The sequence below is a fragment of the Apis laboriosa genome, unplaced genomic scaffold (assembly GCF_014066325.1).
Source record: "Apis laboriosa isolate Shangri-la unplaced genomic scaffold, ASM1406632v1 scaffold2727_cov153, whole genome shotgun sequence".
NCBI classification, from domain to species: Eukaryota; Metazoa; Arthropoda; class Insecta; order Hymenoptera; family Apidae; genus Apis; species Apis laboriosa.
The window spans coordinates 24068-50883 of NW_025222604.1; the positions used below are offsets into that span (position 1 = coordinate 24068).

At 27.4% G+C, this 26816-nt stretch overlaps 1 protein-coding gene across 16 annotated transcripts in view; it reads left to right on the forward strand.

Moving 5' to 3' along the window:
* The window catches only part of LOC122714024 (kinase D-interacting substrate of 220 kDa), a 37245-nt gene that overhangs the window by 7107 nt on the left and 3322 nt on the right, over positions 1–26816 (forward strand). Inside the window, exons 1-18 of one of the 16 annotated variants that reach the window (XM_043935001.1) lie at positions 4105–4490; positions 8073–8345; positions 8589–10337; positions 21308–21439; positions 21797–21895; positions 22000–22098; positions 22300–22497; positions 22658–22756; positions 22919–23215; positions 23368–23743; positions 23881–24045; positions 24156–24363; positions 24438–24860; positions 24955–25177; positions 25256–25435; positions 25515–25974; positions 26052–26217; positions 26292–26769. In XM_043935001.1, the coding sequence (XP_043790936.1) occupies positions 10149–10337; positions 21308–21439; positions 21797–21895; positions 22000–22098; positions 22300–22497; positions 22658–22756; positions 22919–23215; positions 23368–23743; positions 23881–24045; positions 24156–24363; positions 24438–24860; positions 24955–25177; positions 25256–25435; positions 25515–25974; positions 26052–26217; positions 26292–26769 (3792 nt within the window). In that variant the 5' untranslated portion in view covers positions 4105–4490; positions 8073–8345; positions 8589–10148. Of the gene's footprint in view, positions 1–1751; positions 2231–4073; positions 4491–8072; positions 10338–14697; positions 15390–15457; positions 18676–21307; positions 21440–21796; positions 21896–21999; positions 22099–22299; positions 22498–22657; positions 22757–22918; positions 23216–23367; positions 23744–23880; positions 24046–24155; positions 24364–24437; positions 24861–24954; positions 25178–25255; positions 25436–25514; positions 25975–26051; positions 26218–26291; positions 26770–26816 lie in introns of those variants that run through there. The other 15 variants (XM_043934990.1, XM_043934991.1, XM_043934997.1 and 12 more) reach the window with 15 other exon arrangements.

A 26816-nucleotide genomic window follows, 5' to 3' on the forward strand; every position in this document is an offset into this window, starting at 1 on the left:
AACAATATTTTTTTGTTTTACTTTTTTTTTACAATATTTTTAAATGCCACATTATTTAATGATAAATTGTTGGAAAGTTTCGCACTTATAAAAATAGAGAACACGTAGGTGAGTATCGATCAATATATGAAGACAAGATTTTATGTATTTTCTCATTAAGTGATATTTCAAAGGACTTTTGAATCAATAATTTGTATAGAAAAAGTTGTATTTAAATTTTGTTTAAATTTAATTCTTCTTTATTTAATTCTAATTCTTTCTTTGGTTAATTCATTATTCTTTTTATCTTCTTTTTAATTTACAGGATTTTTTTTTTTAATTACAGGATTATAAGATTGTATAATCTTTTTAGGAAGAAATGTGAAAATCAATCAAGAAATTATTTTCCACATATATAAATATATAAATATATAAATATATTATATATTAATCATATATTAATTGAGAAATAGATTAAGTATTTAAAAATCAAGCAAAAACTATTATATTTGCAAATATTACAAAAAATAAGAATTGCAAAATAAATTATGAATAAAATTCGATCGAAAAATTATTAGAAAGAAAAATCAATCAAAATAGATATTACCTTGAAACAATAAAAAAAAATACATACTTAGGTTTATCTTCTTTTTATCAAACATTCTCAAAAAAGAGTGATATAATCGTGAGATAAGAATAAAATTGGACGATGATAGATTGGATTATTGTAACCTTATGCATTGATTGAACTTTCTTTTCTTGCACAAAAGATATTTCAGTGAAAGTTTAGTATTCGTTCGTTGAACAGCTGACCCATTGATTTCCTCTCGAACACAGTTTCGCATTAGTTTATTCTAGCTGTTTCTTTTTGTTTAGCATGGATTTCTTTAAATAATTCTTTTTATTGCTTCTGGGATATGATATTAAATATCTATATTTGGATAGTGTTCAAATTTGAAGAGAAGAGATTTATTATAAATAAATAAAATGATAGATATCATGTATTTTTTTAAATTAATTTATAATAATTACTCATTTACATGTGTGTTTCTCTGGGAGTATCTTATAAAAACTGTTGGTTTATTTAATATTGCTATATATATGTCATTTCGATAAATATTTGCAATAGATATTTGAAGATAAAAGTAATTTTTTAATTAATTTGAACTTGTGATGATTAATAAATGAGACAATTTGAGATTAATAATAATTTTATTTGATGGATTATTATTATTAATATAAATAAAATAAAATGTACGTTTTTAATATAAATATAACGATGCATTAAAAAACAAAGAATTTTTCAAAGAGAATTATCAAAAAATATTGGTAATTGACAAGTTAATTCGTCTTTCTTGACTTTAATAAGATTAAAGAATCTTGATTTGATTTGAGATATGACAAGAAGCAATATTGGATTGTTCATTTGAAACCTTATGATTATTTGTCAAAGTATTAATTACATATTCAGTTTTTTACATAACGTTTCAAGAAAAGAAGAAATTTATAAGTCACTCGATTTAATAATTATTCATTCGTAAACTGTTATCCAATAAACGTTTGAATAATCTATTAATTACATTGTTTCTTGACCAGACATTTTTTTTTTAAATTTAAAAAAAAATTAAAAAATTGATTGAATTGAAAGCAAATTAATTTTATTTGGTCGAATTTTGCTTTTACGCGTTTAAACATGATGTATAAATGTAAATCTGAAAACATGATATTTTTAATACTTATTAACGAGATATTAAAAAGATAAGATATTTAAAAAAGTGATAAAATTTAAATGTTGGAACAATGAATTAACATGTTGTAATCTATTCGTAATCGATATTTTATATTTTTACTGTATATTTACAACAGAATATTTATAACATATAAATAGCTTATAAAATGTGATAAAAAAATTCCTATCAGCAGCGAACGTGTTAATGCCAAGTTAAATGTAAAAAATTGTGCAGTTTGTTAAAAGTGCTTTCATTATCATGGATATCTCAACTTCAAGCGGTTTACGAAAGAATGATAATTTTTAAGCTATCAGGAAAGGATTTATTCAATGATTGATCGATCGATAGCGGGGATTTATTTCGAAATGTTCGTGTGAAGAAAAGTGAAAATGTCACATTTTCGATTGAAAAGTCGGAAAAGTTCAACCGATTCAACGACGAGTAAGAAATCGAGACAGATTTCGAGCCATGGAGAGTATCGAGGGATTCAATTCACTTTATTGAAGAGCCATTTTCATGAGGTAATGAAACTTGAAAGAAACTTTCAGATTTAAAGTATATTCTTCAAATACTTGGAATAAATTATTTTTAAAATACATATTTATGGTAAAACGAGGTCAAAGAAAATGAGATCTATTCTTTTTTCTTGTTAAAATAATTCTCCTAAATTCTTTCTTTTTTTAGGTAACAAGGATTCTAAATGGAAATTTTAAATTTAAAATTTTTTTAATTGAAAAATTTAATTGAATGTGATCTTGTTTAATTTCAAGTTTAATTTATCTCTAATATTTTACGATTTTTATAAATGAAATTAATATGAAAAATTGTTCCAAATTCAATTTACTACATCCCATACAGTGTGATATCTCTTGAAATAGTCACTTCATCGTTATAAAGCGAGCCATCCTGAGATTTTTTTGCGCGCAAGCGTTGCGGTCAGAAATACATTTGGCCGCTTTGCCTTCTTCTTTCATATACTCGATAATTCTTCGCCACTTCCGCTGTATGTGTTTAATTAAATCGCTGAATTCGCGAGAATCTTTTGTTCTCGTTTTCATTCATCTTTATTCATCGTTCGAAGTTTCTTTTTAATTTAAATCGAATTTTATTGCAAGCTTTAAAAGTTTTCAATAAAATTTGATTCGAGTTGAGATACATCCGATTAGTTTAATATACGGCCAGTTGGAAATCATTAATCGATAAAATTGAAATGTCTATACAATTAGATATTAAAAATTACAAAAGATTGGAAAATTAGAATAAATTTGATTTGGGTTACATCTTATTGTATCTTCGATTTCTAGATTGATACGCATCCGTTTAAATTTCCTGTGTATCATTAAATGGATATTCAATAGTTGTAAACAGGATGTGTCCAACATGTTATTCCAATAATTGAGAGACTAAACTTGGATTTCCATACAAAGAATGATACATTTGTGTTATATCGTGCTTGACAAGTAGAGTAGAATTCGATCAATACTCGATACTGCGGATATTTTCTAACCTAGAATATTGTGATTTTTACAATAAGCCTTTGTGCAAGGATTTATGTTTCAAGGAAATGTCTTGCAAATCGTATCGAGAGATGTTTGAAGTTAATACACAATATTTTTATTCTGTTTATTTTTAAGAAAAGTCTGTAGTTTGAATAAAAACTTATTCATAGATATTCATTCACAGATATTCATCCCCACGTTCTCTTAGATCGATTTATATAAATGGAATAATTTCTATAGCATTACAATAAAACTCAGTCACATTTGATCGTTTATTCTTCACCAATAAAATATCTCTACGTGATTTCATTTCACATGTTACACGTAAGTAATCCTGATCATCTCAAATAACCAGTCAAAAATAGATTATTAGACAGAGAAACCCGTTTTTAATTACAAATCTGTGTCTCATATCTCCAAACTCACCTCAATTACTCAAACCTGTCCAATGAAGATAATCCTTGGATCGAATTTAAATGCCAACTTCCAAGAATTTATTAGATGTTCCAAAAGTTCTATCTGTTATTTTTATACGCGGTTTCTTGGTGCAAGAAATGTATAACGTGATTTATTTTTCATTTTCACTCATTTCATCATTATACTCCAGCTCCAGTAAGTTAAGCGTCCCTTTTATTTAAAAATTGACAATATTACAAATTAATTGGATTACAGATTATTATTTATTATTTCAAGTAAGTTCAAATAAGTTAAAGTCATTTTGGAAAAATAAAATAGTATTTTGGTTTTTATTTACGTAAAGCATATAAAATTTTACAAAGCATCATTGAAATGTGTAACTATGATCCACTTCGATTCATTATTCCGGAAAACTGTTGTTCGTTGAAGAAACGAGAAAAATTTTTTAATCAATTTAATAACAACCTGAGTATATATCTTCCTCAACGATATATCGCGCGAAACGATTCAGCATCTTCGCCTTCTCTAAATCCAAGTTTAGATATATTCATGATAGAGGGGCACGACTATTTTCGTTTACCTTCGATGGTACGTGCCAATGCACGAACACTGGGTGCGACAGTGATTTATCCGTCTCCGTTCATACGGAGACGGCGAAATCCGTGTGTGCCAGAAAGAAACCTCGTTGTGACAAGCTTGAACATCCCTCAGTGTCACGAAAGAGGGTGTTTGCACGACTGCCAGAAGGGATACGACGTGATCGTTGATCGACGAATAAATCGAGGAATAGACGATGTCCTCTATCTTCATTGACATATCACGAATCCACGAATCTTTTCGATCATTGCGCACAGGATCTGATTCGGTAGTACTTTTATGATACTCGTGTGTGGTAGAGTATTATTCGAATATCAAACATTGTGAATTCTAAATTGAAGATGTTGAGAAGTTAAACGTTGTTGTGAATGAATTTTGAAAAGGCTTGGAAAATAATTGTGTAATGAATTTTAAGGAAACTTCTGAGAATAATGTATAAAAATGAGGGATAGGGATTTAGGGATTTTATAGGGATGTTATAGAAATTTTAAATATTAATTAATGGTGCCTTAAATATCAATGGATTTTGAGAAAAGCATTTTTGTATTGACAATTAATGTAATTGTGTTTTAGGTATTCATATGTTAAACTTTGTGAATTTGAAATTGAAGATATTGAAGGTATAAAGATATTATACGTTATGAATGAATTTTGAAAAAGCTTAGAAAATAGTGCAATAAATTTTAAGAAACGTTTGAAAATAATATATGAAAATAAGTTATTATAAATATTTCAAATATTAGTGAAATTTTGAGAAAAAGTTTTTGGATAATTAATGTAAAGTTGTGTTTTAAGAATTTATATACTCAAATTTTGTGAATTTAAAATTAAAGATGTTGAAAATACAATAGTATTATGAGTTTGTGAAGTGTAGTGAATTTTGAAAAGTCTCTGAAAATAAATAATATCAAATAACATCTAATGAATTATAGAATATTTTAAATATTAGTAAAATTATTAAGAATAGAAATTACTTTTGAATAATTAATGTAAAATGTTTTGAATATCCATATATTATGAATTCAAAAATGAAAGTTTAATGTTAAAGATATAAATATATTAAATGTTACTTGTACATTAAATAGAAGTGAAATTTTGAGAAAATATTCTGAATAATTAATGTAAAATTATATTACATATAATTCTTTTAATAGAGTATATTAAATTTGAAAGCTTTTAAATCATTCAAATATCATCATTATAATGTGTATATATAAAGTTTTGAAATAAGAAAGAGATTCATTCATTGGTAAATTAGGTAATCAAATTCTGATCATCAGTGAATGTATTAAGCTAGTTTCGTAGCTTAAATTATTCGATTTGATTGATAGTCCGTGTTTCTGACGTAAGCTACATTGTCTTATTTTATATTATAGTTGGTTCAATTTGTAAATTATAATCATTTGAAGTTTAATTCGATTATCGAAAGTTTGGTTTTGGGTTTTTTTTTAGATATTTCTTTATTTATTTTTAACAAATTTTTAACAAATTCACACAGAGATGAGAAATATGTATAAGCTGGTAAACATTCGTAAATTGCAGTTGCAGGTTTGATTTCTTCATTTTAGATTTGATATAGATGAATTTTTAGGAAAGTATTAGAAAGATATTATATTTCATAGTGATATTATTTGTCAATTATAATCTCGTTGAATATTTGGTTTGATTTTTGTGTGATTGTTCTTTCTATCATATTATTATCCGAATGAGATGATATGTTAATGATTGAATTGATGTGTTTAGTAGCGAATTCTGTTTTTATCCTTTTAATTTTTTGATTTATTTTATATATCCAATTAATAAAGAAAAATAATTTAACATATAATAAATTTTAAAAATTTACTTTATACATATATGTTTGAACTTAATCTTTTTAAAATATATAAATAACTTTTAGATCTGCAATTGACCTTTTATTTATTAATCATTTTTGAAAAATTTACATAGAAATTCTTTAACTCTTTGTTAATTAATCATTTCCTCAGATTCATTACTATTCAATCAAATCAAATTAATCGTTATATTTGTGATATCGCCAATACAATCATTATGAATCATGATAGTAGTCATTGCATAGCAATATGATGCCAAAAATGCTTTTACGTGATATCTCTCAGTGTGAATGTTATTGGGTGCCAGGCTGAATTATAATATATATTTTGATTAATTTGATTTCTATTTATTGTTCATAATTTATTATTATGATTATTATATGACTACTTATTAAGTTTATAAATTAGCAATTTTTTTAAAAATTTCTAATTCTAAATTAGATTAATGAATACATACAAATCTAGAAAATATTAATTTTTTTATTAATAATTTTTCACATATAGACATAAAAAATATTAAAGTTGAAACAAAAAATTCAATCACAAATATTTCACGTATATTATATTGTATATAATAATTGTAATTAGTTTATTTTCTATCAAATCATCCATCACTTTGGTTTTAATTAATATCTTTATGGTATATAGAATGCAAAAAAAATTGAATAACCTGATTAAAGAAAAATTTGTTCAATTCTTATATATCAATTCCAATCATAAAAATAGGAATTAAATTATTTACAAATTTGCACATTTTATCCACGAAAAAAAAAATTATTTAAAATACAATATTAAAAATCTGTGATTATAAAAATATATCGAAAATTAATTTTCACGATCAAAATCATATTATTTTGATCTTTTTCTTTCGTTAGATTTTACATGAATATATTTTTTCATCGATAGTATATCAATTAAAAACATTTTATCACGATATTATCAAATTATAAGATAACGATAATTATCTATTCGATTGGCTTTGATTTTTTAATTTATTTCCCAGTAAGCAATCGAACGCGATACACAATATTTTTAAATCGTATCTAATAAAATTACAATTCGTAGAGTGCGGATATTTATATATTTATGAAAAATTTAAATGTAAAAAAACTCTGTTGAATGCATTCGAATATTCGAAGAAGCATAAAATGATATCTGAGGCATAGAGCAAATCTTATAAATTTTGTTTCGCATAAACATCCGGTCTATTCATATACCAGTGTTTAAACTATTCTCTATGTGTAAATTTTCCAACGGCGTATATGTTATTTTTATTGCAAAAACCATTGCGATTTTTTATTTCAATTTCATGCGTTGCAATTTCGCGATAACAATTCTCACGCATACATTTTGATGAAAAAATTCTCGAAACTTTTATCTATTTCAATAAATATTTATTTATTCACCGATATTGATGTGATTCGTTTTTAAAGTACGCTTTCGATATGAATACATTTCTGCCAAAAATTTTTTATCAATATATTTTCTGAAATTTTTGGTTGTAACTAAACCGTTTTTATGCGCATTTATGGAAAATTTAAAAATGTGCACAAAGTGCGTATTACAAAATATAAAAAAGGCACAGAATTCAAAGCAAAGTGATATTTAAAAACCTTTATTCGTTCGATTTTATCTTTATGATGGCGAAATCTTTTATTTTTGTCGCATAATCGCAACAATTTTTGTTATAAAACAAGTAATAATATCTTCAATATTATATTTCATCCGAAGAGAACCAAGAAGAAGACAATGTTATTTAATGTGACATTATTTAATGTTCCCTTTTGACAAATATCATTATACGATATCTAGCTTCAAGATGGAAAAAGATTCGGACATTGTACTCCTCTACGAATGGAAGATTTTTTTTTTTTTTTAATTAATTAAGATCATCCATATTAGAAAAAATATTATATCTCACGATTTGCTTCATGTTACGAAATAACATTCGATTGTACAACACGTTGATTGATAAGATAAGATCAATAATTCTTTATATTACGTGTTTATATGTGCAGCAACAGAACGATAAGTACCGGACAGTGTGGACAAGGTATGAAATATTGTTATTCTTAATGGAGAACGAAATTGAATGGCCAGTGATCGATCGAAAGAAATTGTAATTGATTATAAAGAGTAATAATTTGAAGAACGAGTGATTGATCGCAAGTAATTCGCGTGTCGAAAGAGTATGTTACTTGTGTTTAACTTTGATTTTTCAACGAGGAACATCGGTAATTTCATTAAGTTCGTGTAAAGAGGAAACACGAGGCAACGATCCAACGGTTCATGTACGCTTGATTTCTCAGAGAAAATCTATATAAGTCAAATGTAACACGAATATGATACACGAATGTGCGATACGCCAACGATGCATGACAAAAATGTTGCGTTTAAAGCTTGTTGACTTGCATATCGTATGGAATTGGAGTGTGTGCTTGGATATCGTGTATTGATTATTCCGGTTATTTTAAAATTATGATTAATTAACTTGTCGCAGAGCGATGAGAGTAAAGTAATACTATATTTTCCAGAACGTATAATTTATCTAAGAGGAGAAATTTTGTATTGTTTTCAAGGAGAATTGTAATCGATACTCTATTTCCATGAAACAACATCGATTTTCATAGAAAATACAAGGAAATTTTTTATAGGAAAAAGAAAATTTGTATCAGCAATGAATGAATATTAATGAAAATATTGTTTTCTATGTTTAACATCCAATCTTCACGAAGATTCAATATTGATTTTTATTGAAAGACGAAAGATTTTTCATGGGAAGAAAGAAACTTATATCAACAATAAGCGAAAGAAAATAATTTTATTTTAATCTGTAATTCTCGATATTTAGAATTCAATTTATCCAAGAAGTAATATCAATCATTTTATATGAAATATAGAAAATAAAAATATAATGCAATAAGGCAAAAAAAAAAAAAAAAAGAGGAGAACATATACGAATCGTTAGAAACGTAAAGAAACATTGAAATTTTATCTTTTCCAAGATAATTGCGCAATCCAATATCTATAAATTAATAGGAAATACTAAATTATTTTCAAGTAATTGCAATAAGAAAACATCTCCCCTCGAGGATTCGATTCGTTTTATATCTTCATTTTTTATTCTATTTTGTTCTCGAACGTTTTTCCATAGATATGAAGAACGAAATGGTGAGGGTAAGCAACGTTTACTCATTTAGAAGTTTTCTTGGATGTTGTTTCTAGATACATTTCTCAGAGTTGTCTTGATAATATCGTGTCAAACTGTCCGAAATTGTGTCATTCTTAAATAAAACGTAGTAAAGATTGAAACTTCTTTCTATCTAAACTAAATAATCTGAATATAATTGAACAAAATTTTTAACAAAAACATTTTTGAAATTTTATTATTGACAAATAAAAGTGATGATTATTTGTGTACAAATGTGATGAAAATTCTCATCATTGAAATTTGTAACATTTTCATTTGGATTTTCCAAGAAGTGATAAGGAATAAAATATCTTTATTTTTATTAATGATTTATTTATTGTTAATATGGTTTGTTAAAATTAAATATAATTTTTAAAGTTATAATATAAATATAATTTTACATTGAATGAAATTTAATTTCTATTTCGAAACAATATATAATATAGATATACAGTTTCGAGAATCATTACTTCGCTGGATGACGTGATAAATTGTACTAACGAGAAATAAATTATGATTGTGTAATTTATAAATCGTGCGAATTGTTTCGTAAACGTGAAAGATTGCACGTGATTTAAACGTCACGTGAAAGATTATTAACTTTTATCGATTTGAATGAAAAACTTGGAAAAGAGAAATGTTTTGATACAAATGAATTAATAATAAATATTGTTGAAAAATATTTTAAGCTTCTACAAAAATATTGTGAAATCTATTGAATTGCTCGATCATAAAAGACAATGAATTTATATATATATATACATATATAAAAGAATTGCATAAAATTTGAAGTGAAATGAAAAGAGGCTGCATTGAGTAAAAAGAGATTGATGAAAGAAGATCTAGTGTTTTAACGATGACTTTATCGACTTCTGGTGTCAATTATAATTATCATTACTAGAATATGAGAATATTTCCTGACATTGACCTGCTTTCTATGGAATACGCGAATGAGAGGAGCAATTTATTGAATTCTAATCGAGAAAATGCCACGTCTTTCTCATCCTTGGTTCCACAGGGATTGGCACGAAGTTATGGATCATTTTCTTCTTATCAACAGGTGATACAATCGATCTGGAACAGAAGCAAACAGGTACAGAAAAAATAATACCGATAAAATATGTTTAATCAATCGGTGAATAATTATTTACTTGACAAAAGAAGACGATTATAATATTTATAATATTTCTTCTTTTTTTTTTATTTAAAAAAAATTATTTATAATGAATGTATTGAATGTTAATTAAATGTTATAAGAATACATTTTTAAAAAATTTGATACTGAAAAATATTATTCAGAAAGTTTTATAATATTTTTTCAATAATTGGAATCTTAATATTTTGGAATTCATGGAGTTCATTCTTGATTTATAGCCAAGTATGTACTATAGTGATATATAATAATTTTTTCTCCTTCAATAAAAATTAAATTTTTATGTTTTATTCTTTTTCCATATAAATTATTTTAATGATATCGCAGTATTTTCTTAAATGTGAAAATTAAATTTCTGAAATTGTGGATTGAAAATGACGATCTAAAATTAAATCGAGTTTTTATTTCGAATAAATAAATTTCAACGAATTCTAAGCTAGAGGATTTCGAAGATTTTCCATAGGTGAGCCAATTCTAAGATGATGTAATATTTTATATTCTTTACGATTCGTTTGTATTTATATATATGTATATATATATCCAAGCTATAAGTTGAATATTATATTTACTTCATAAATATGAGGAAACCGGGGGCAAGATTTTGAATTGAATTAAACGAAAACGATTTAGTGTCGTTTTGTCAGTTTGCCTGGACAACGTGCCAACATTTTTCGACGTGTCTCGAATGAAGAATGATAGATGCAACAGTGTCTTTAAACGTTTCCCGTATACCTTGAATCGCGTTTGGATTCAATTAACACGATTTATTCGTTTGTGAAATTTAAAACGATTAATTGCACGTACATGAAGTTAAATTGATTGAATTAGTGTTTTAAGATTTTTTATTTTTTTTTTCTTTTTTTTAAATTCTTTTTTCAATTTTTTTCGACTTCCTTCTCTTTTATTCATTATTATAATATGATCTTTTCCAATTATTTTCACGGATCAAAATTTTATAATTGAATGTGTAATGACATAAATACATAAAATATATGTACATATATATATGTAAAAATATGACATATGATATGATATATTTTTACATTTTTTAATGGTCGCAACTGTATGTTCCATTATTTCAATAAATGAAACCAGATACTGATCTTTATTACTCACCAGTTGTGACGTTCCAATATTTGCTCTTCTCCGCGACTTTTTGCCGCCTTCCTGATCAATTTACAATAGTCAATTCATGGAGATAACGTGAATAAATAATTGATTCTAGATCTTTATCTGCTAAATGCAAAAATCAAATATACCTGCTATCATACTAACGCTGTAAATTTCCATAAATAATATAATTTTTTTAAAGGATAATCTTTTGATCGAGATATCTAGAAAAATTAAAATGTGAAAAATATAATTATCTGTGAAAGTTATCAAAAGTTATTCAGAAGAGAAAGCAAGATTTCTAAAAATTGTAAAAATTAAATAGATAAAATCGCATCATAGAACGTAGGAATTAAAATGTCTCGTTTTCCAAGCGCAGTTACATATTTCTTTTTATAAGATCTAACAAACGACATATTGTACAATTGATTAGTTTGTTGAGTGCTTTAATTGGCCCAAGTGCTGTGAGTAGTGCAAGGACGCGCAGTCTCTTCGCCTAGTTCTATAGAGTAAAAGTATTTTTCTAACTGAAAGTTTCTATGAAGGTTATTCTCCTTAGTTGTTAACGTTTGCATTCGTGATTTTATTTTAGTCGACATAATTGCATTTTTGAAATTGATTATCGTATATCGTATTTTTTAAATCATTATAAATATGAAAAGAACTTCCAAGAACTTTTTTATTTTTATTGGTAATTACAATGTTCTAAAAATTCTAAAAATTTGAATTTATGATATTATATATATTATATTATATATAATGATAATATATAATACAAATAAATTTAATATAAAAAGAAAAAATGATGAAAGAAAATGACAGAACTTCAAAATTTTTGAAAATTATTGGATAGAAAATTTGAATTTCGATTAAAAAAAGAACTGTTATTGTTAATGATTTAAAGATTAATCGATAAAATTTTTTCTTAAATTGTTACATTGCTGTCACGATTAAAGAACATCAAAAGACTATGCACAACAATTGCATGATTAGACTGCACTTATCGTGGAATGCAAACGAATGAAAGAAATCTCTGTTTGACAAATTTACCATCCAATATTGCATTCTTAACAATGGAGTATCTTTATTTCAATGCGCACAATGTTTGCGCATTAAAAAATAACAAATGGCTCGTATTTTTTTTAAATTTATTGCAAATTATATTTTTACTTTTGTTCCATTCTTCGATTCAAAAAAAATAATAAATTCGTTCATTCTTTTTCTTGAAGAATTCTAATCTGTTATTATATAACATAAATTAGAATATTTTAATGCATTATTTTTATGAAATAGAAAAATAAAATAAAAATTTATATATATCATAAAATAATTAAAAGAATATATCTTATTTTCTCTATAAATTCTTCGCAATTTTTCCGGATTTTTTTTTTCTTTTATTTGGAGAAAAAATTTTATCACCAAATAATTACAATATTATTATATGAAACATATGAATTTCAGACTAAATATCACGAAAATCGAATAAATTATTTCTTGATTATATAGCACAATTTCTAAAGTACTTAAACATGATAACACTCTAAATATAAAAGACAAAACAATTATGAATAACACTGAAATGTTTGAATTACAGTGTGCGAAGATAATAAAAAGGAAAATAATTTATTTCTATGGATAGATCGTTTATTCTCTGGATACTTTATGTTCCTTTGTAATACGAACACATTGTGTCGTAAGTGTGACGCATCTATTATATCAGACAATTAGTAGTATTTCGTGAAATGTCATTATGCACTTCAAAATTAACCGATCTTTTTAAAAGATTAAATTTGAGAGAAGAAATAAAAAAAAACCTGCATAAGAAAAAAAATTGCAATCAACTTCTTTCTGGTGTCAATTAACAACAAATGTTAATGAAGCTTTTATGATAGAAAAATAGAGATAAGAAAATGAAGAACCGTTTATAAAACTTATATTTTCGTGTTCTAAATACAGCTGTAAATAATTAAGTCTTGAAATTGAAGGATATTAGAATTATTTCTATATGAATTCATCAAAAAATTCTTTATAAAATAATGAAAATTTCTTATTTTTTTCTTTTCATATTATTAATATAAATATAATATATAATATAATATATTATATAAATTATTATATATACAATTTTTTATCGAATATAAATAATCAATTCAAACAAAATTAAAGATAAGAAATATCGAAAATGTTCACTTTTAAAAATTCATTTTAATTTTTACTCATAAAAATTTTTTTCTAACTAAAAAATAAAATTCTAAAATAAAAATTTATTTTTTTGCATTTTTCTTTTCTAGGATAAAAGAAGATAAAATTTTTTATTCGATTAAAAATCAAATTACACGAAATATCGATACCAAGAATAAGAAAAATCCCTCGATTAGGAAGATTTCCTCTATCAGCTAGTATTATAGCGTAATCAAATGAAATTTACGATAGTCAGTCTTAAACGACTAAATCAATTTATTCGATTACGTCACACAATACGATTCTCCGTGTTCTCGGCACCTATATAACGATCGTTCCTCTATCGAATCCGACGACCGTCTGCCTTTTGTGTCGTTCGATTTTCAATCTCCCCCCTTTACGATATTTTTGTCCTTGTAACGCGTGAATCAATGAATAATACTCTCGCGAATTTCCTCGTTTCGAAATTCTTCGAATTTATTTTTGTATTAAATGATATGGATTATTGAGAATTGAATATTTTTAGAAACAAAAAAAAAAAAGTAATAAAAAGTTTGTAAAAATGTACAAAATATTCGAAACTATATTATGTTTTAAAAATGAAACAAAACAAATTTTTATTCAAGTTCCATTTCTTTAATCAGGTTCATAAAGATTTGTTTCTGCATAAAAAAAATTCATACTCATAAGTAATTAAAAAGATTAACACTAAAGATATCATATGAATGTTAATTATATTTGTGATATCTTTGGAGAATCGATTCTAAAAGACGAAACAAAGCATGAAAGTTGATATGTAAAAAAATCAATTGAAGCTTATTTATTAAATTATTATAGTAATTTAAGATAAATAATATAATTATTTTGATTTCTAGAATTTATGTATATAATAATAATGATAATTTTACCAATGCAAAGAAATATATTTACTATTTAATCATTTAATATTATTCCATAAATAATTCCATGAAATTTACACAATTATTAATAATTTTATTATCATTCCAAAACAAAAAGCTCATCACGACATTATTATTCAGATCGAATTATTATCACTTACTTTGTTCATTACAACATTTTCTGCAAAATATTTGACAATAATTGCACATTATATACAAAATAAATAATCTTCAATAATAATCAAAAGAAATATTTCAAAAACTGTAAAAATTCATAATGTCGGCCATTCAAAAATTTTCATTCTTTCCATCGAAAAGAATGGGGCGCGTTTCACATTAATGCAAAATAAAAATTTATACAAACTCATAGACGATTTAATAATTAACTAATTAAAATTGCATCCGCACTACGTTTAGTTATACGTAGCAGGGTTAATCAAATGGTTTTCCGCAAACAATAGTGTACCGACGTGAATGACGACTGGAGACGAGAGAGCACGTTGTTAATACACGCGATTCCACACGACTTGTGTACACGACTTTAAAGATCCTACGTCGGATATATAAATGTCGCACGATATGCCAGACGATGCTCTTAACCGATCTGTTGGTGTCGCGGATCGCACGCGTTTCCCAGTGGATCTCGTGCGTTTTCAAGAAGCCATAAGTAGAGGTGCGCTCGTTCCGAGGAGGTGACGAAGGAACAAAAGGAGGATTGGAAAAAAAGGGGGAAAGAGATGACGACCAGAAATTTGGAAAAGATGCTAAGGCTCACCACGTTGTCGAGGGTCCGTCTTTTACGGTATTGAATATATTGAATAATGTCGATGAAGGAAATATAATTTTGGATTTTAAGGGTTTATATTTTAGTCCACAGTACACAGTATTTATAGTAGTCAATGGAAGATGTTTTGTCGTAATTTCGGCTCTAGTAGGATTCGTTGGTTTGATGTAATAAGAAAGAGATAGATGATATTTTATAGAAAGAACATCTAGAATAGATGTACAATAGAATATCTGTGGCGTTGATTATGTAGAGGTTTGATTGAGAATCTATCCTTTGTAAAGTATTGATTGTGGCTTTAAAGTTCACAAGATGTAAAACAGATAGATTATATTATGCTTTCTTTTTGTTTAAGGCTGTTGGAGAATATTATATAAAACTTGGATTTTGTAAAATTTATGGTACTGAATAATGGTGATTTAAAGTTCATAATATGGATATATTTTACAATTCATATGATGGAGAATATTTTTATCTTTTTGATTATGGAATTGAATGTGGTTTAAGATTGATGGGATGGCAAATATTTTATTATATTTTGAATTTTATGAATGAATGTGATTTAAAGTTGAAGAATAGCTAATCATATTTTCTGAATTCTGAACAGTTTGTATTTTATGATATTGAATGTGGTTTAAATTTTATGAGATGGAGAATATCTTATCATATATTTCCAAGTATAGGTGTTTAAAATGAATAGGATGGATGATATTTTATTATATTTTGGATTTTATGATTTCCTTTGATCAATTAAAGTATTTTCACCTATGGATTTTCTCTTTTTAAATATTCTTCTTATAAAAAATTTGAATGATTCTTATCGTTTGTATTAACATTATAACTTTTGATAATTTCTCAATGGTAAAATCTATTCCTTGAAATAAAGACTTATTTTACGATCTCTCTCTATTGATCTAAGATCTTACGATACTTCCTTAGTTAGATAAATTAATCGATAAAGTAAGATGTTATTAGAACTCGTGACTCATCTTTCACAATACGAATTGTTAAAATTGTTATTTTTAAATATTGTCTTTAAACAAATAACATAAATTTTTACAGAGTTTTATTAATGAATAAACACGAAATAAAAAAAATTCTTGGAACGTGATATATCGATCATTTTAATTTCGTATATATTTATCATCAAACACATTGTAAATTCAATTTCATCCTGACACTATGTGCCATAATTTTTCAAAAAGTAATCACAAATTTTTTTTTATCAAAGTTATTCGATAAAAGAATTACAGGTCAAAGACACGAGATTCTAATATTTGAACAGATGGCCATATTCCATTGAAAATATTGATATTCCATTTCTACATTTCCTTTTTTAAAGAATATTTCAAGCGTACATTTTCCACGTATTTTTGCATAGTAATCTTTATCTCGGATTTTCGTTGGAGCACATCGAGAAAAGAATGCCATGCGGAAGACCAAAGATGATCGTGTTAAGATCACGACGCATCATTTTCGAATCAGTATCGAGGAGGAGGAGGACGATGAAGAGAACAAAGAAGCGGAGGATCAAACAGTCAGAGAGATGGACAGAAAAATTTCCATCACGATAGAAACGGATTCCAACGTAACGATCGGTGGACAAGAATCTGAAATAAAAAATTTTTCATTCGATCAGGAAGAATCTTCGTTTTCGATCAATGATCAATCATTACCCGATAAAATCTTGAACAAGAACGTCGAGGACGATTGGAACGAACGTGAGAGGCACCTGCAGAGAATAAGCGACTGTCAATTCAGAACATCGATCGAATCCGGTAGTTCAGAGAATCGAAACGATGATCAGAAGAGGAGGAAAATGGATGAGCTGGTGGATGAAAATTTTTCTGACGATTCTGGGAGAAGCAGGAAACAATTGGAGAAGATGCAAAGTGACAGTTTGGAAAGCGAAACACGATCTTCGATCACCTCCACGGAAGTTTCGAACGAGAATCGTGGAATCTTTGGTTCCAGCAACGAGATCTCTCCACCTTCGACCAGTTTTGAACAAAAGGGAAACTTTGGCCCAATTTATTCGACGATCAAGTATTCCATCGAAGGATGCTCCTACGAGAATGCAAATTCGATCAACAAATTGGATCACGGTTCAATCTCGACCACCAGCTTCCTTCCTTTCGTTGAAATTTCCAATAGCGGGTCCACCATTAAACGTCATGGATCTCTTTCCACGTATGAAACGAGATTATCGAGCATGAATTCCCCCGTTGAACGCAAGAGAACTCAGAGCACAAACGAGAAGATGTTACAATATTCTAAGAAAGCGTTTTCTCGATCGAGCGAGAGAAAACAATCGATAATAACTACACCAGAGATCCAAGAAACCTCCGCACTTGACCATCCAATTGTTTCTTCCGAAGTCTCTCCGCTTTTAGTCAGACGATGTTACAAATTCATGCCCACGTTTCCACCACACTCGTCGAGTCTGGAAACTGGAGAAAATTCGCTCGAGACGAAAGATATCGTCACGAATAAATCGGAAACGAGAAACACAGAATCATCGTTTACGTTCAACGTTGATCTAAATTCCAAAGATGCATCCAAATCTTCGAAGATCGAAGAACTCGCCTATCCATCCATCCCTCGAGTCTCTCCACTTCTACTCAGACGATATTACAAAATCATGTCCACACGTTCATCCAGTCTAGACGAGATTTCTGGAAAAAACCATCAAGAAGAGGACCAACATTCGTCCAATACGAAAGAATCTACAACCAATAATCAAAGAATGTTAAGCGTTAAAAATTCAGAGGAAGCGAATCAGTCAAACGTAGCTCAAAGAAGATCGACTTTGCCTATAATGAATATCGATCTAAATTCAAAAAGTGTACCTAAATCGCCCAATTATCAGGACGTGTTGTCGGGGACGAGCGTTAATCCCATCAGACGATCAAGTATCGCCAGTGCAGCTATCTGCTCGAGTTTGGCTCCAAGTTTGGTCAGCGCGTCTCAAGGTATTCCAAACTGTTTGTTGCCTATCTCGGATGAGAAAGAAGTATCGAACGTCTCTACGAATATTGACGACCACGTATCCGGAAAAAGCGGTATCAGGTTGAAATTACCGTTTCTAAAGATTCATATACCTGTACAAGCAGTGACTAGTAGCTGGTCGGCCTCGAAGGAGGATGTTAGCCATCATTATTCGCATCATCATCATCATCATCACCATCATCACCACGTGTTTCCGCATTTTCATGTACCCACGTTTACGTTCACCGCGACGGCCACCGATGGCACCGAATCCGGCCGGAAGTTCAACTTTGGGATTCGAAGACACTCGCAGATGGTTAGTTAGCGGTATTTGACGAGTGTTTGTTCCTTTGAGATGGGAAGAAGCAGCTTTGATTAACGACGAGATTATTTATCGAGTGATCGCAGGCTTTTTTCGTGTTTGTTTCGAGGTTTCCGATGTCGATTGTTTTTTGATTAAAATTGAATTTTGATATGAGATATCAAACTTCTTAAATAATAATAATAATCATAATAAATAAAAGATACAATCTATATCTGGAAACCTGAAATATTAACGTGTTTTACATTTAAAAAATGCTGTCTCATTTGCACGAAAATCAACGTACAGCTCGATCGTTCATTTAGAAGGAATCCATTGCAAAAAAAAAAAAAAAAAAAAAGATTTCCAACGATTTTAAGGGAAACGTAAATATGACACGGATGCTTTAAAAGATGGATTAAAGGATAGATTTGATCAATGTTTGTCTAAAATAGAGATTACGATGATCATGTTTTCGTTCGGGATTCTTATCTTCCATTTTTTAAATAACTGACGTTTAGATATTTCTTATAAATATTTAAATATAGAAGATTCAACAAACATGTCACGTTTAATCGTATCAGACATCTTATTTCTTATTTAATTTTTTGCATTCGATCGTTTTATTTTTTCTTTGTTAATTGATTATATTCAAAAATTGATTTCCATTGACGTATTATCATTTTAATCAGAATTTCTTTAAAATTATAAATGCGAGATTAAAGACAGTGAAATCGTAAAATCTCCATTCAATTATACGAGATATTATTTTTACTTACGAAATTCAGTTTCACCATTTATACGATGATAACGTTTCATTATTTATCTTCATTCTTTTAATTTATTAGCCAATTTAGATAAAACAAGGTGTAAAATTTAATAATAAACTTTTAGATAATAAGTAAATTATATCTATTATAGTTATAAATTAATTATGATCATATTTTTTTAAACGATTAAGTAAATTCTTTCGTGTAAAATTTACATTGTAGATAAAAATATTATTCATTCATTTTTTGCAATGTTGATTAATAAAAATATTTGATTGGATGGCATTACGAGATAACTTGTCTAATAGAATTTCGCTGGTCTCTCATCTTATCAGTTTCTATTTGCAACGATATTGTATTTATCCATAAATAAATTATTTTTTACATCGTGCATTCAATGTAAAAAATACTTCAATATATTTTATCAGGTGGATCCAGTGTGTATTTCAACGATTGAGATTTGATTCGCATGGATTGATTAAGATTGTGAATGTGAATGAAAATTTATGTGTGTGTACATTTTATCAAAGTACATTAACATTAAATCTAATATTTAGTTATATTCTGACTTATTTAATATGTAAAGCTATTTTATACACGTTGCTTCTTAAATTTTAACGAAAGATTATATATTGGTATATCAAATTTACCTTAAAGCTTGAAGTATTAATTCTTTTCAATAGCAAATATTAACAGCCTTATTAAAAGCCTTATTACAAAGCTTCAAGTTTGATTTATAATAGAATAGATAGATAGAAAGTGTTTATTGTATGCATAAAAAAAAAAAGAACAATTTGCATATTTCATTTTTTGAAATATTAATCATTGAATAAATATTTCAATGAATTGATACTTATATCTTAAAATCTTGTATATTATTCAATCAATTATCTTTAAAATCTTATTTTAATCTTCGAAAAAAGAATAAAAATTTTACGGTTGAAAGGTTTTATAAAAAATCGTTGCATAAAAATATTATAACAATATCCAAATTACCTTTTGTATCTTATTCTCTTTTTTTATATTTTTCTTTCAATTAACGTTTCTGCTATTTCTGATTCAGTTTTTATCGTTGACCCATATTCCATTGTGTTCCCTTGAAATATGTATAAGCTTTACGTATACTTTGCCTCACCCAGAAACCGTGAAAATTATTTGCAGTCACTATTCATGTAGTTCCATTAATCGAGCAATGAAATTTTTTATAATTTTTGTTCTAAATAAAAATCATCTTAAATATTTGATAATTTTTCAATTGTTTTTCTAACACGTTTTTTTTTATTATAAAAAATCGATATAATAATATAAATTAAAAAGTATTGAAATATTTAAAAATACTAAAATATTATTTTTAATAAATCTTTGATTATTATAAATTTTAATAATTAATATTATAAATTTATTCATCTCTTTTTATTATTTTTGTTTATTTGTTTGTTTGTTTTTTTTACAGATTTTTGTTTGTTTTCAATGTTAAAAATATTGTACGACTTATTAATTTAACTTTTAATTTTATGGCAACAACAAATTGCTTGTATATACATATTTTATTTTATTTTATTTTAGTTTTAAAAGCAAATTATTATAAAACTCTAAATATATCTTAAATTTTTAATATATTTAGAATAAGAACAATAATTTAATCATTTAATTAAAAAAATATCCAATATAAATAAAATTTAATGTGATTTATTCCTCATTTGATCTGATTTATTTTTCGATTAAGATATAATTTTTGCAAATTATGCCTCTACTCACACAGTAATTAATTCGTTTTGCATCAGCTTCCAATTAGAGAATACAAACATGAACAATTCTTCAATTTTTACTCATCTGTTGTAAATCCATTTTTAATAAGCTAATACTATTTTTCACAGACCTTACATCGGACTGACTCGATGGTATCGCTCTGCTACCGATCTCTTGCCAGCTATATCACAGATGATAATCTCGCTGGTCTTCAAAATTTCCTCGAGAATAAAAGAGTGCAGATCGATGACCGAGACGAGGTAAAATATTATTAAAATAATCATTTCAATTCGGATTAAATTATTTTTCTTCAATTTCTCTTTTTTATTCCATATGATAAATTACTTGTTTCATTTCTGAATCTGTATCTATTTCTATATCTTTGCATTAAGATGATGTATAAAAAAATTTTTTATTTTTTATATAAATAAACTGAACCATTTTCTTAATATCTTTATTCTCTTTTTCTAATCTCTATCAGGCGTAGTAGAATTTTTACATCTGTAAATTTATAATCCATAATCTTAATAGATTTATATTGATTATAGATTACATAATTATTGAATTGAATTTCCAATGATCAGACTCTAGATAGTTCATTATTGTTCTTATAATAGAATGGTAGCACAGCCCTCATCCTTGCAGCAACTAAGGGGAAAATACATTTTGTGCGAGAGCTTATCAATCATGGAGCGGATGTCAATATGGAGGACGGGGTTAGTATCGTGTATTATATCATCTATGAAATTCTTGAACATTTTTTTCATTCAATTATTTTTATAAATCTAAATTTATAAATCAATTTAATTTTTTTTTTTAGGATAATTGGACGGCATTACTTTGTGCTGCCAAAGAAGGACACACGGATGTGTGTCTTGAGTTACTCGAGCATGGTGCTGATTTGGAACACAGAGACATGGTAGAGATTTTTTAATCTTTTTTTCTTTTCTTTTATGATAAAAAAATTTAATTATATTTTTTTTATTATATTTTGAATAATTTCATGGTTTAAAATTAGATAAAGATTCACTTAGTTAAATGAATAAAATTATTGATAATAATAATAATAATAGAAAGAAAATCGTGCAAACAGTAAATATGGAAAATATTTTATTTTTAGGGAGGATGGACAGCACTTATGTGGGCGACCTACAAGGGTAAATCGTCGACGGTGACAATGTTGCTAACACGAGGGGCTGACGTCAATGCACACGGAAATTTTCATATATCTTCGTTGTTATGGGCCGCAGGGAGGGGTTACCCTGATATTGTTAAGGATCTCATTGCTCATGGTGCTAAAGTCAATGTTGGTGACAAGGTAATTTATTTTTACTTTTTTTCAAGTTCATATACGATGTACTTTATAAAAATAAATAATTAAAAATAGAAGAAAATCGATATTTTATGGATTATAATATTTTATTTATGTATTTCTTATCGAAGTAACACTTACATAAATGCTACTTGTCAATTTTTAGTATGGTACTACGGCGTTGGTATGGGCGTCACGTAAAGGACACGTAGAAATTGTAGATACACTTTTAAAATCTGGTGCTAATGTAGATACTGCTGGCATGGTATGTCTTCAATTTTAATATTCGTGTATGAATTAAGTGATGAATAAAAATTAAATTGATCAATTATTTTTAATTGTAAAGTTTTAATTTTAATAAAATAATCATGAACAATGAATTTTAAATTTAGTTTGAATTAGATAATTAATAAAATTTTGTACATAGTATTCGTGGACAGCTCTTCTTGTGGCCACTCTTGGAAATCATGTGGATGTAGTATTACTTCTCTTGGAACATAAGCCAAATGTGAATGCGCTAGATAAAGATGGTTGTACGGCCTTGGCAATAGCATGTCGAGAAGGGCATCACGAAATAGCAAATGCACTTTTAAATGCTGGTGCTTATGTAAATATTCAAGATAGGGCTGGTGATACAAACTTAATTCATGCTGTAAAAGGCGGTCATAGAGGGGTGGTTGAATCTCTTTTAAAAAAATATGCTGATGTTGATATCGCCGGCAAGGTAAAGACATATTTATTTAAAAATAATTAATCTGTCCAATTTTTATATGAATAGAAATTATTTAAATGTGTGTAAAGTTATTTAAATGTTTATTTTTAATAACCGATCATCGACATATCAGAATAACTATTTAAATTTCATAAATATTTTAGGATAAAAAAACAGCAACTTATATAGCAGTAGAGAAAGGAAATATACAAATATTGAAGTTGTTATTAAATGCTAATCCAGATTTAGAAATTGCGACAAAAGACGGTGATACTCCGTTATTACGCGCAGTTAGATCACGAAATGCTGAGATTGTACAATTATTATTAGATAAAAAAGCTAAAGTATCAGCCACGGATAAAAAGGGTGATACAGTATTACACATAGCTATGCGAGCAAGATCGAAAGCCATTGTCGAAATATTATTGAGAAATCCGAAAAATAGTCAACTACTTTACCGTCCAAATAGGCAAGGAGAGACTCCTTACAATATCGACATTAATCATCCAAAGACAATTCTTGGACAAATATTTGGTGCACGTAAGTTGCAATTAATTAATTATTAAGTTATATTGTGGTGTAAATATAGTAAATTATGTAATAGAATAAGTATATTAATGTTGAAATATTTATTTTTTTTATAAAGTAAAATATTAATAGCGATATGTTTATTTTAGGACGTCTTAATACTAATGAGGATAATGAAAATATGCTTGGTTACGATTTGTACAGTAGTGCATTAGCGGATATCCTTAGCGAACCATCATTATCGACGCCTATAACAGTTGGTCTTTATGCAAAATGGGGTTCGGGGAAATCATTTCTGTTAAATAAGTTGAGAGGTAAATTTGCTATGATTCATAAGACATTGCGAGCGATTATTTTACATTTTAAAATATAAAATTACATTTTATAAAATTATAAAATTCATATATTGATAATAATTTTTCAGAGGAAATGAAAAATTTTGCGCGTCAATGGATAGATCCTGTATTTCAATTTTCTTTCTTACTCTTTATTGTAGTAACTCACGTATCTTTATTAGTGGGTATTACCATAGGTCTTACTCTTCAATCATGGGTTGTTGGTCTTGCCTGCGGTATAAATCTTATTTTTATTACGTATATTTTTTTGATACTTGTTTGGTATGCTAATAAAAGGTAAGATTATAAATTTAAAAACCTATATTTTATATAGTTTTTCAAAGTTTAATTTTTAAATATTTCAATCGTAGATATGATTGGTATTGGCCATACAGTTTTACAGTAGCTCTAACTACAAAATTAAATTCATTGAAATTACTGTTACAAGTAATTTTTTGCCATCCTCCTGGTGGTCAAGTTCACGATGGTGTTACTGTTCAACCAATAAAATTCTATTTCACTGATCAGACTCGAGTCGGTACGACTGCTGCCGGAGAGAATGCAGTAGTACAAATGGTAGGATCTCTTTATGACTCCATCGAAAATGATTTTGGTTCTTTATCTACGCGACTGTACAGAGCATTCAGACCAAAACCAGATAAGTCAAGAACAACGTGGAAATGGAGACATCTTTGTTGTTTGCCATACATAGTTATATTTGAATTCTGCTTTTGCAGTTTACTTGTTGGTATCTCTGTACTTACGGTCTACCTCATCGATATTTCTAGCAGTGAGTGAGTATAAAATAAAATGTGATTTTTTTAAAAAAAGCAAATTAATTAAAATTATTATTATTTATTTATTTTTTTCTAATTTTTAATACAATAGACCAACAATAGAAAGAGTTACGGCACATATAATTATGATAACTGTTGCCTTAATATTAGCTATTAGTATAATAGCAAACTTATATACATGGAGTCGAACATTACAAGCATTAGTTTTCTCTCAAAGACGGCATCTACAACGCAGCATTTCTAAATTAGAGACTTTAAAAAGTGAAGGTTTTATACAAACACTAAGAAGCGAAGTCAATTTAATGACAGATATGGTATAACATATTATAGAGTAATATTTTTTATCATATTATTTTTTATACTTAATAAAATTTTTATAAAAAATAAAACAGGTTAAATGTCTAGATAGTTTTATGGCCCAACAAAGCAGATTAGTAATAATTGTGGATGGTTTGGATAGTTGTGAACAAGATAAAGTGTTATTAGTTTTAGATGCTATACAAGCATTATTCAGTGATAATGGTTATCCATTTGTTGTTATATTAGCAATTGATCCACATATTATTGCTAAGGTATTGTAATATTATTTTTTTATGAAATGTGGTATATAAAAGATTTTTAAATAATAAAATTTTTATTTTTTTCATTCAGGCAGTAGAAATCAATAGTAGAAGATTATTCACAGAATCTAATATTGGAGGGCATGATTATTTACGTAATATGGTTCATCTTCCATTTTATTTGCAAAATAGTGGTTTGCGAAAAGTAAAAGTTGCTCAACAAACTGCCCAACATAGTAGAAAAACTACATGGACCGAAGCCGAAGAAAGCGTTAATTATACTGCAACTAGTACGATGCATCATTCTGTTTCTAATAGAAGACTTAGCACAGAATCTGCTATAATGAATAGCAATGAAAAATTGAAACCACAAAGTAGAAAAGGAAGTAGAAAATTGCGATTAAGCGAATCAGTCGCTAGTAGTATTGGTAGCAATTTAAATCGATTAGGCGGAGCTCAGGATCTTAATAAAATGCTTCTCACTGACGATTATTTTAGCGACGTTAATCCCCGCAGTATGAGAAGATTAATGAACGTTGTTTATGTCACTGGTAAGAAGATAATTAATATCAGAGATATTCATTCCTGTATGTTCTGTTTATTTTTACTATATTATGTCTGTTCTTAGGGAGATTATTAAAAGCATTCCAAATTGATTTCAACTGGTATCATTTAGCTAGTTGGATCAATATTACTGAACAATGGCCATTTAGAACGTCTTGGTTGATTCTTCATTATGATATGTATGAAGATAGTTTAGATGATTCCATGTCGTTAAAAAATCTTTATGATAAGTATGTTTTTTTCTTTTCAAAATAATTATTTTTATCTAGTGATTTATATAAAACATTTCTATTTAAATCATTAGAATACGACCCCAAATTCCGGTACTTAAAGAAGTTCAACCTTTATTAGAAATGGATAGGGATGAACGTAAATTGGACATTTTTTTGACATTTCATCGTTCCAGTTTACTTGTTAGTGATATGAAAATATTCTTACCATTCACAATAAATCTCGATCCTTATATTAAGAAAAAAATAAAAGAGGAACAACAAAGTATGGAAGAAGAAACAGGACATGGTCCATATAAACAATATAGTCCTTGGACTTTACATAGTAATAGTCATGAACTGTGGAATGCAAATAGAAATGGTTTAGCAAGTCGCACAATGAAATCTATTAAAACACCAAGTATACAAGGACAAATAGGACCAGTGCCATCAACATCATCATGGATACAACCATGTATGCAACCATCATTCGACTGGCAGATATCACCATGGGTGCAAATATCTTCTATGGAACCAGTAATTAAACCACTTTCTGCAACTTCAAGCTTACCGGTATAAAATGCGATTATTAGCTCACATTATTATTATTACAATATATA